Source organism: Rhinolophus ferrumequinum, chromosome 4 (assembly GCF_004115265.2).
Source record: "Rhinolophus ferrumequinum isolate MPI-CBG mRhiFer1 chromosome 4, mRhiFer1_v1.p, whole genome shotgun sequence".
Taxonomy (NCBI): Eukaryota; Metazoa; Chordata; class Mammalia; order Chiroptera; family Rhinolophidae; genus Rhinolophus; species Rhinolophus ferrumequinum.
Window position 1 is genome coordinate 41,976,250 of NC_046287.1, and position 12,305 is coordinate 41,988,554.

The 12,305-nt window shown below is 40.7% G+C and overlaps 1 protein-coding gene across 2 annotated transcripts in view; it reads left to right on the plus strand.

Annotated features, from left to right (window-relative positions):
* The window catches only part of CLDN10 (claudin 10), a 109,387-nt gene that overhangs the window by 80,882 nt on the left and 16,200 nt on the right, over positions 1 to 12,305 (plus strand). The window contains exon 1 of one of the 2 annotated variants that reach the window (XM_033104723.1): positions 7,426 to 7,717. The exons of the other annotated variant lie outside the window; for it this stretch is intronic. Within the exon in view, the coding sequence (XP_032960614.1) occupies positions 7,498 to 7,717 (220 nt within the window). The 5' untranslated portion in view covers positions 7,426 to 7,497. Of the gene's footprint in view, positions 1 to 7,425; positions 7,718 to 12,305 lie in introns of those variants that run through there. 2 annotated transcript variants of the gene reach the window in all.

Consider the following 12,305-nt stretch of genomic DNA (forward strand, 5'->3'; position numbering starts at 1 on the left):
TCCTTTGTTATTACATGTTATTCTTGTTTCCCTTTTATTTTCATCTCTTCGCCTCTATTTCGTTGCCCTAGTACTGAAACACAGACACATTTCCCTGATACGTCAGTGCATTATTACAAACTTCCCTCTTTCCACACCCCTAGTTTTCTTTCATAATTAGGTAAGAGGAGGTCAATGGCGAACAACAAACTGTAACAGAACCAAAACTGTTTGGATAATGACCTGTCTTTTAACTTTGGATACAGGAATGTCTAAAACTTTTGAGTATTTGTATTTTTCATCTTTAAAACATGTCTTCAAAATTTGGATGACTAGGATATCATTTAAATATAATAAGAACAGGAACTTTGGAGATGGACAAATTTGGGTTTTAAAGTAGTAATATAACAATTACATAGTCAGATAAAACAAGTATTTTCAAGGATACGAGAAAATAAGAACCGTCCTGCACTGCCATGGGCATGGAGTACAGCCATTTCAAAAACAACCAGGCAGTACCTGGTGAAAAAGAAAAAGAAAAACAACAACGCCAAAAAAAACACCTTGCATTTTAACATCTCAGTGGGACACTTTTTCTTTGTTTTATTGTAGCACACATTTTGCCAGCTAACATGGGTCAAGCTTCATCATAAAACAAACTAAGCATAGGAAAGACAGGCCATAACACACTGCAGAACACCCCTAATTCAGGAAAATAAGTAAAAGGGTGGTGCTCATTAAATGCTAACTGGCTGTGAGCCGAGCACAGGACTCAAAGTGTGGAAAAGACAGACTTGAAAAAGTACTCTAATGAACTGTTTTTAGTATGTGTGTATACATTCATATATACACACATATGTATAAACATACATACATCTACACATATACACACACGCATTTTAAGATAAATGTTCCATACACAAACTGTGATACAATGAATCAGACTTGCCTAGGACATTGTTAAACAGCATGTTAATGAATTTTAATTCACCTGTTACAACATCTAGTCAAACAATGAAATTGATAAGGAAATTAGATACTCTGTTCCAATCTGATTATAAAAGCCATTCTCCTGCATTAGAAAGATAAATACAAATTATCTAGAATTGTTTTAATTCATTTTGTGTGTGTGTTTTTTCATATACTCAGTGGATATTAGGAATACACAAACTACAAGGAGTTGTCTTGATAGGAAGCAACTTCCTATAAAGGAGTGTAGGCGCTAGATCTAAACCGGCTAAGTTGAATCCCCACTTCCACCACCTTCCAGAGGAAGTTATTTCATCTCTCGGTGGTCTGGTTGTACAGATGAGGACCTGTACAATGGAAATGAAAATACTACCAATTTCCTAAGGTTGCTATTAAATGAGTTAATTACTCAGAATGGTGACTGGTTCCTAAAAGGTACCAGTGTTTGTTAGCTAAAAATAGGAGAAAGCCCACATTTTGAAAAAAACTCACAATTATTTATTTGCTTATGGGTATGTTTCTGTAAGAACTTGCATTTTTGACCTCTAAAGAATTCATTTTAAACTTCCAATAACTTTTCCCATGAAGTGAGCCAAATGGTAAACATGGGACTTCTGAGTACTTTTAAATAAACCTCTCACTAGCTCTATTCTGAGCACCAGGGAGAGGGAAAAATCTCTTCATTTCTAACAGGCTCTAGAAAGTGCTGTTTCCCACCCCTTATACATAGTAATGTAGAAAGACGAGGGCTGTGAAAACAATTCCCCAGTTTTCCTTAATACCAACCCATCTTTTTTCAGCGCCACCTTACTCCTTCCTTCCACTATTCAGTAGGTCCCCGCCTGCCCTCCTCATCTCTTTTTCTGACCCCTTATCTTTATTTCTTTTTCCTTTCTCCTTTCATTTCTGTTACCCTTATCCTGTCTTGTAGGTGTCCACCTCCTTTTACATTACCTGCCATCTAATTTTATTTCTCACTTTTGCCACACTTCCCTTTGGACCCCCACCTCCACCTAAACACACACACACACACACACACACACACACACACACACACACACACAATTTCTTTCCCCTGGACTAATCTCACTCTTAGTTCCTGGTTTCTCACCCTCTGCTCTCAGCACCAGCCTTCTTCGTTGGCACCCTATTAAACACTTCTTGTTTTTTTACTTTGAGATTTACAATACAGTCCATTCTTATTTACTTACTGCATGTCTGTCTAACTCTTTGAAGACCACTGAATACCACTTTTAGCAAAAACGTAATTTTCTAACTTTAAAGAGAGAAGAGGAAATAAAAGAGGATGAGTGAACTGTATAATCCCCGTCTTATAAATTGAATATCTACCATGTTCCAGGTCCTTGGAGACAATACACATTGTCTCTCATCTTTACAATAACTTCAAAAGAAGCCATTACTTATTCCTGTTTTATAGTTGAAGAACAATTAGGTAACCTGCCCAAGGCCACACAGAGCTAGAATTTTATCACGTGTCTTGTCAGTTCCTTCATCTGCTCTCTATCCCCTATATCACCCTGTTTCATAAATGAATTGAACTACCATGCTATATGTTTCTGATAAACAAAGATAAGAATTGAAAGTAACACTACACATAGAGATTCAGAAAACATTATTTTCATGTACTTCCTCCTCCAATACAACCCCATACACATGCAACCCTTTTAACTATAGCTAACGAGGTAATGTCACGAAGTGGGAAGAAAAGAAAGTGGTGGGGACACCAAAGGAAAACGCTTGCCTCGCTTCTCTTTGTTGATTTTGTCTGTGATTGGCTGAGCTCAATAGGAATCAGACTCAGAGACTTCTGGAGTTCAAAGTGTTCTTGGAGATCATCCAAAACAACTCCTTCATTTTACAAATGAGGAAGCTGCAACTCAGATAAATAAAACAACTTGCCCAAAATATGTAGATTTAAGTGCGGCCCAACATGAGTGGGTAGGTTGAATTAATACTCATAGGATGTCTATTGACCAGCAAACTAGAACAAACCCATCTACGAGTGCTGGAAGGTTACAGCATCCCGGAATGAGAGTGATGTCAGGTGGGAAGGGTGTTCACCAAGACAGCTCCGAGCTTCTGAGGCCCAAACTTTACCCATTCAGGGGCTCCAGAGGAATCTAGGTGATCCTACGAGACCTCAGAATTGAGAATGAGTGGGTTTTAAATGAATGCATGAGAAACAAACCCACAAGATATATGGCACTAATTTGTAATAGGCCCATTGAAATATTCTCATACAGTCTCAGAGGGTACCAAGTGGCAAAATAAGATACTGTTTGTTTTCTTATAATTTGCATATAATATGTATATATTATATACATACATACAGACAGACAGACAGTGTTACAACGATAAGCATGAGTGTTCATTCTCAAAACGACTCCTGTCACTATGTGGCTTTCATGCTAAGTAGATTACAAATATAGAATTAGTGTAGGGCATTGAGATAAACTAAGGGTGTTAGAGAAAATGTAAGAAGAAAGAACGTGCTATTTTACTATCTTAGTATTGGTGTTCGTGTCGTCTTTAACATGGTGTAACAATATTTGGCTCCTGGGCAGTTGTTTTTTTAATTAATGCCACATTTATCAGGACGTCAGTTTCTTCCTAACTGATTAGATGCACGCCACCTCACTGGAATCTAGGAAGGAGCTAATGTATACTGAAACCAAATTTGATGCTTAGAAAATCCTTGAGCTGTTGAAAGGCACACTTGTGTTGTTTGGCAGGTGAGTTGAATCGCATGTAAAGAATTTCTGCAAATCTCCTGTTCAGTCGGCTAAACTGGTTTCACTCCTAATGAACAACACGCACTCCCACTCCCCACTCAGGAATCCTTCATTTTTCCTTAATGAGCATAATAATGCCAAAGGAATAACTTCCAGTGATAATCTCAGTGGCTTAAGTCTCAAAAGTGGAAAGGCTCAGGATATATTTCAAGACATTAAAATATATTTATGACAAACTTATTAATTTATAGATAAATTAGTAGTTTTCATAGTGGAAAAAAAACTACAGTTTTAGTTTTTTGTAAAGACAAAATTATTGTTAATTAAGATGTTACTTTGAATAATTTGGAGAAGTAATTTTCTAACTGTATTCACTTTTATATTTAAATAAGAATAGTTTGTTATGAATAGTTAGATAAAAATTTCAGTGAGCTGAATCTTAAAGAAAATAAGGAAGCATTTATCAGTTGAAAGGTACTCTGTAAAATGGTTTGCAGATTAACTGCAAAGGTTATTTGGGTCTCTATACTCTTAAAGTAAAACGAGCCATTTATCCATTACTTCTTTTTAAAAATCTCTATTTGGTCTGTTTCAATTTCTGGAAATTTTTATGTTGAATTATGTGGAAGACTGTAGTAGCTTTAGGTGTCTTCTGACTAAACTGGTTTTGAAAAGTTTACATATAAGACATTGTAAAATAAATGGTTGATTTATTACATAATATTCTTCAGGTATTAAAAAAAGTATTTTTCATCCTTTGGTCAGGCATTTGCGGGGTCTAAAATATAACTCTTTATAGTACATATGCAGTACATGCCAGAGAAATAAAAAAATTTAGGGTTGTCCAACCTCATAGAATAAACAAAGGATAAAAGTAGAATATAAATCAAGTCCACAAGCATGACGACCCTAGTCTGTTTGAGCTGGCAAAGGAACTAATAGTACTGCCATCCAGCTCTTAATTTATGGGTTGCTTGTCGTATTTTCAACTTCTTTTAAATTGAAACTGTATGTTATAATCTCTACAGTAAAAGAATATTTCTTTTTTCAAAGTTTTCAACCAAGAAATTAATATTCTTTCTATGATACACATCATCTGTTTTACTAAATTAACTGTTCATACACATGTATGTGAATCTCAAATGGTCAGAGCCATGGTTCCCAACCTGGTTGTAAATTAGAAGCTTTGGAAAGATCACTACTAGAGCCACCCCCAGAGATTCTGGCTTAAATGGGCTGATTCAGTGATGGAGCAGAGAGTGGTTGGGTGGAGGGGAGTATCTTTCTTGCAGTTCAAGTTGGAATTCAGAATTTGTTTTCTCTGCAAGCTATGTTGCAATGCTGATGTGGGTTTATGGATTTTAAAAGTATAATAGAGCTACATTACCTGCTGAATAACTTTTGGTCTAAAACACCAAACCATACTTCATAGTTCCTTAATTTAACAAACAATATGCCTTTGGTTCCAAACAAATACATTTATATCCAAGCTTTTGATTAATTAGGACCTATTTGTGTCTTCAGGGTCACAACACTACATTGTTTTGTGTGTCAAAAGTAAGTAAGGGTTTTGTCTTATTAAAAAAAAAAATCAACAATTTTAGTGAGTGCCTACCATAAGGAAGATACAAATACACAAAAAGATTGTCACATAAGGCCAGGAAATAACGTGCAAAACCAAAATTTGTGTAATTTTTAATTTTAGGAAACTCTGTAGGGAATGTCCTGATTTTTTGTTCATGAATTTTTGTGCTTTCTAAACAGTAAATTGGATCAGAAATAGGCAAATCATCCAGAGAGGAATATGACATAGAAATAATAGTGGAAATATGCTGGAGGGCATGAAACAAGATGGTAAAAGCACTTTAAAAAGGTAAATCACACAAAAGAGTAGAGGACACTTTGTAGTCAATACCCAAAGGTGAGTTTTGAATAGCAGGGAAGATTAAAAGGATGAGGTTAGGTAGGTGCTTCCCACACTGTCTGTAAATTTGACCTAGTGGTGAACCCTACATGACACATCAGGACAAGTTGGGACCAAGGGCAGTACAGTAGTGTCAGCATGTCTACATCCCACCAGGCCAACCATCTTCACCCTTATTCCCATTTACACAAGCCACAAGATGGCCAAGCACACATACACAAACCTCCCAAGGGCTGCTGCACAGCCAAAGAGTAGTAAGACTTAGCCTGTGTGTCTCAGTGCACATGACTGCATTTGGGTGGAAGTTAAGGAGAGTTAGGTTTGGGTTCAATATGAAGACAAACTTTCTAAAAGGCTGTCAAAACCAAACCAAACCATAACACACCCTGCCATGCCCTGAACCTGTGGCCCTGAAGGTTAGAGTATGAACTGAATATTATCTCTAGAAATAGATAGGACAATTGTATTGAGTGTGAGCACGTCCTAACAGTCTTCAATGGTCCTTCTAAATCTAAGTTTTGGTGGTTCTGTAGTCCAACCTCCTCTTCTCAATAGACATCTAATCACCTTAAATTTCATTCTGTATCCATTTGGTTAAAAAAAAAATGACAAAGGGGAATTGAGAAATTCTTCACAATGAACCAAAGTGTCCCTGCACAAGGATTGTGAAACAGGATCAGCAGCTAGCTTTATTGTAGCGGACTTATTTTTATAGGTTTTAGACCTTTGGTTACTTTTGGCAAGAAGTGAATCCTGAAAGTTCAACCCAAGAACTGCAAGAACTTTAAACAGACAAATAATAACCCCATAATAAAGCCAGTGTCTTTGTTCTCTCATTTGTGCCCAGATTTGTGACCTCAGGAGTCGAAAGTACACCCTGATCTTTGTGTATACCTTAAGCCAGCAATGAAGGAATGAATGAGTTTATTCTTTAATCAGGTGTGAAAGGTGGAGGTGGTAAAAAAGTAAAACAAGAAACAGAACAGTTTCCACTGTGACAGAACCATCATTCATTGAATAGACTCAGACCTGGGAGCTGGAAGAGTCCTACAGGAAAAACGTCTTAAATGCATGTCCTGTGCGGAGTGCGTTAGTATCAGCAGGTCAGCATTATGACTGGAACATTCCAGCTCCAGACAGCAATGAAGGCTCTGAGGGAGCCTGTGCTTTTCATACGCGGCAATCTTGCATTTAGGTGCCAGGCACCTCTGTACAATGGCTTTCCACATAGTACCTGGCCAAACAGAACTGCAGAATTTTAGGGCAAAGCCTATTGCAAGACCAGGACTGCCACAACGATCCCTCCTTGACAAGCCAAACAGGGTCACCCAAACAAGCATGGCACGAAAACCTTTAGAGTTCAGCAACTCCAAGGCTGCGTTCCCACGCCTCGTCTTTGCAGGGCACGCAAGAGGCATTTTCCGCACTGCTTTTACAAGGTACTCTGGAAGTCAAGCTATTTGTCTTGGGTAGGCTGAGGAGGGGTGGAGGGAGGTGGGACGCAACGGGTTGTCCATATCCGGCTGCCAGTCTGTCCAACAGGAGAGAGCTATTCTCCGCGAATCCTCGGCCCCCGAGATGAGGTGGCAGGGGACGAAAAGGAGCGCAGGCCAGCGTTTCTCCCGACCGCGGTCGGTCGCCAATCCAACCGGCTGGGAAGACCTGAGTAGCGACCTTAAAGGCGCCCCGCGAGCCCTGAGGGCGCATCCTCAGGTCGGTGAGCGCCCCCTAGCGCCAGGTCTTCGGGCTGGGAGGGGAGAGGCGGGGCGGGGCGGAGGCGGGGGTGCCGGAGGCGGAGTTCTGGGATCGGGCGCACGGGGGGTCGTGGCGCGGAGTGGGAACGTGAGCGCGAGCGCTGCTGCAGCGGGCGGCATGGCGAGCACAGCCTCGGAGATTATCGCCTTTATGGTCTCTATCTCGGGCTGGGTGCTGGTGTCCTCCACGCTGCCCACCGACTACTGGAAGGTGTCCACCATCGACGGCACGGTCATCACCACCGCCACCTATTGGGCCAACCTGTGGAAGACGTGCGTTACCGACTCCACGGGTGTCTCCAACTGCAAGGACTTCCCCTCCATGCTGGCGCTGGACGGTCTGCATCCCCTGGGCCCCCACTCCCGGCTCTCGCTTCTTTCCGGCCAGCAGGCGGGGGCGCCCGCTGGGCCTCACGACCCCCACGGGACCCCCAGGCCAGACTCGTTCGAGTCCGGGTCCCACTTCCCCTCCAGGGCCTGAGGGAACTGGGGAGAGTCCCCGGACGTCTGTTCAGCGGGGGCGCCTGTCAGAGCCTGGGGCCCTGGGGTGGGAGTTATACGCAGACATGTCTGGATGGTGTGGGTGATTTTCAGGCATCGGGGGTGGAGGGAAGCAGGTTTGCCGTCTTGAGAGTAGAGGACACGGCTGTGGGACGCTCATCTCTGTCTTGTGGGACTGTTAGGACACGGAGTCATGTAGAAGGGGCATGTCTGCTCCATCCAGCCCTCCCCAGAAGAGCTGGATTCTGATTAAAATGGTACCATTGACTTGTCAAAGAGAAATCGGCTTGCCCTGAATTCCTTTAGCTGGTTCGTGAATTCTTTTAAAAGTGGGCAGGAGAAAAGGCAACAGTGCAGGAGGGGAGGGGGGACCCCCATAAAAAACGCTTCTACAAACGTGCCAGCCTAGGCTTTAATGCTTCCTCCAGAATTTAGGAAAATAAATAGCCCTTAGCTGTGTCTCAGAGGGTAGAGCGCCAGCAAGAATCTTGTGCGGGAGACTGACAAAGTTCTGTGTCCATGCACCTTGGTCTGGTCTCCGGGTCTCCCTCGTGGTGTTCTTTTAAAAATTGTTTTCTACATTGTTTTTGTTAATTAGGCTTTATATTGCGTTGCATTATAGCAACAGGTAGATGTGCACATAAAAAACTGACTTTTAGTTTCAAGACAACAGTAGATGTCAACGTGGTGACAATAACTGTTCAAGTTCTAGGCTCTTTCAGGATTTTATAGTACATGACTAGATGGATCCTGGCAGAAACTTAAGGAGAGTCATTTACATTATTTCTAGATTTGAGGTGTTTTCTTTTTCTTTCATTACTGCACTGCAAGTTTTTATTTGCATAGCTGTGTAAATAAAAGACAAGATTTAATTCCCCTAAGATGGTGCTTGCCATGAAAAGCAAACTGTTGCTCAATGTAGTATTTGATGGAACCTTCTTGTAAGGGCATATGTGTCTGGTTTTAGATGGGTGACACCCGGGTCTGTGTCCTGCTGTGTAAAATTAGTAGCTGGGACACTGTTGATTCCTTAGAATTACTGTTGAATTTCCTGTGCTCTGCAGAGCATGCATCCAGGTAGATGCTTTGAACAGGCGGGCTCTTGTTTCTGTGGTTTGCATTCAGGAATATGAGATTGACAGTTGCTATCCTAAGTGCATTCTTCTGTTGTAACTGTATTATTACCTGAAATAGTGTGCCAGATAGGTATGCGTCCTTCTATAGGACAGTTGGGGGGACAAGGGAGAAGAGAGAAATAAATGCTCCTTGGAGATTATTGGGTGCAGAATAGTGAAGTTTTCACCTTATGCATCTGAGGTGAGAGTGGACATGGTATCAAGATTTGCGGGCATGGTGGTCAGTGAGGAAGAAGGAAGGCATAGCGCTCAATTATTAAGCTCTTATAGGGAGTTGAGAATGGATCAAATAGAGGAGTGACATTTATATATAACCCAGCTTGCAAAATATCCTTCCAAGTGCATTCATGTATCTAGATAATGACTTTAAAATACATAAATGACATCACATTACCTATTTTTCTGCAACGTTCTGAAATTAATAACATGTTTTTTCCAGTCTGTACATATAGAAGTAGTTATATTTCATGACTGCATAGTATTCATTAGTCTGGACAAACTGGTTTATTTAACCATTTATGCATTGTTGGACATTGGACCCCTTCCATCTTTTCATTGTCAGCTCTTTACTGAAAATTTTTATATTTTTCTCTTTGTGTGTGCATATGTGTATTTTTATAGAGTAGATAATGAGAAATGGTATCGTCAGGGCAGTAGAATATTCGTTTTACTGTTCAGTTTATACTGCCAAATAACATTCCACAACAGTGTATAAGAATACCTATTTCTCCACATTCTCACCGTTAAGTTTTTCATCCAATGTTATGGGTGACATGTTATCATGTTATTATTTTAATTGGCATTTCCTTGATTACCAGTGATTTTGACCATCTTATTATGTACTCTTCATTTATTTTATTTTATCTTTTGTGAATTGCCTGTCCATATCTTATGCCCATGGTTCTGTTGTTTCCTTTTGGTTTAAATGATTTGTGTTTTTTTTTTAAATTCTGGATGTCAGTCTTTGATTTGTTTTATATGTTGCAGTCTAGCCCATTGTTTGTCTTTTAGATTTCTGAAGACTTTTCTCATACAAAACTTTGAAATGTGTACCATTATTAGATTTATCAGACTTTTCTCTCTGGCTCTGCCGTTTGTGGCTTAGGAAGGCATTGCCTACCCCAAAGCGATGGATTTACTTTTCTGTATCTGCCAGAATAACATTTTGGGGATTCAGTGACACGACTGCACTTTCATTTAGAGAGGAGTTGATTCCCCCACCTTCAAGTGGAACTTCTCAGAGCAGGCCCATCTGCTTGTTTTTTCTCTGTCATGTGTTCCCAGGGCAGCCACTTCTGTTGACTGCTGCTTCTGAGGCAGGTCCTGCCGACAGCGTGCTGCAGGTGGACTTCGTGACATTACCTTTGCAGTGCCAGGGGAAGGCAGCATTGTGGTGGGCCCTGGTGGCCACAGGCCTGAGCAGGCAAACCCTCCCCTTAAACCACGCATAAGGTGTAGAGTGAGAAGAAAATCCAAGAAGGGAAAGAGAAGGCTCATGGCTCCCTCGTCTAAGATGGAAGAACAAGCCTCTTGGACGCAGATGATAGAGTCATTATTTTGAATTTCCCATATGAGGTCACAGCTCTGATTCCTCCTCATCAAGTGGTATCATGGTCATCCTAGTTTTCCATGTAAGGAAAATGAGACTGAGAAAAGTTAAATGTCTAGATTTAATGGATTTCCCTGTTAAGACCCCAGTTTCTGCTTAGAATCAATCTTAGTATCATGGAAGGGAAGCTTCAATGCGTTTCTACCCTCACCAGACACTCTGTTCATATTATTCATCCTGTGAAGTAAGTGCTGTTATCCCTGTTATACAGATGAGAAAACAGAGACTCAGAGAGATTAGCTAATGTAAACAAGGGTACACAGCAGGTAAATAGAAGAACCAGAGCTGAAATTCAAAGTTCATGCCTTTCCCCCATACTACTCTTCTTTCAAAGGATTTGCAAAAAGTACACAAAGCTACTAGCATAAGAAAAGCTCTTTTTCCCCCTCCCTTGAATCCAGCAACTAGTAGCTTCCGTGTTACTAAGAAATTATCTCCACCAAGTGAATATTTTCATTTTTACTGGTTTGAAATGGGAAATCAGGTAAACACCGTTTGGAAAACACTTAACTTTTAAGGGACACCTTGAAGGTTTCCTCTAACAGAATTCATTCAACTTACTGTATTTGACTAATTGAAAATTGCATGGTTGAATGAGCTAGTGATTTCTGTTTATTGCTAACCCATGTTCCTTTCAAAACACTATTTGAACTTCAGCTGAGAATCATTTTCAGGCGGATTGTTTTTAGTATATGCCATCTATTTTTGTTAGTGGGAATGTTTGCCATTTCTTCGAAGAGAATTAACTATAAATTATACTTCAGAGAAGTTCTAAGTAAATATGTGCATGCCTCAGCACTTTAATGTGTTAATTAGCTATTAACTGTGTCAGTAAATTAGACCTGTCAAAAATAACTGGCCTCCTTGACTAGTTTTTACCACCACTTGGCTTGATGGTGTTACTTAAAAGTTTTGCCCTGAGGAACTATTAAAAAGCAAGGTTGTAGAGGTCTGCCTTGCAAAAGATAAACTGAGTTGGCTGAGAGTCAGCTAAGGCCTGGGTATATGGGTGTTTTAAGGACTGGTAACCCCTAATTTACAAACCAGGTTTACCAACTGGATTACATTTATGGCTAGCAGGGGACCTGGTCCCCAGGAACCCCAACCCTTGCTCTTTGCTCCCTGTTTCAGAAAATCTAGCCAATGATTGTGCTGGTGAGGAGCCTTCTTTGGTGTGTGAGACAAGTTAGCAGCCTATGTATTGGTACTGTTTTCACTCCAGAGAAAGGTACCTTTCCCTCTACATTAGGGTTCTAAGTGGAACTGAGGGTGGACCTGACCACGTCGGATCCTTGCTCTCCCCATCTCTCCTCTTGGACTTGTGCCAAGGGACTGGTCCTGCTGCAGTTACGAGGGCTAAGGAGGAAAACCTGAGTGGGCAACTCAGAAAAAAGGTTATGCGTAGTGGTTAAATAAGTTTAAAGACTGCGATTGTTTCCCCAGTCATAGTAACGATTGAATGCTTTGGCCTCGGATTGTAACCACTGTTTACCATCTGGGAAACTGCATTCCATGGTCTAAATGGGCTGACTGGAGGACTTAACCGTTTGCCAGCGCCTGCATTTTCTGTTCAAAAAACCTATACGGTTACTATAGTAAATGCAAATCATGGGGCATGATAACGTTTCCTGGGATAGTTTTGTTTTTTTTTACACATACTCTATGAGGTTACATCCCACA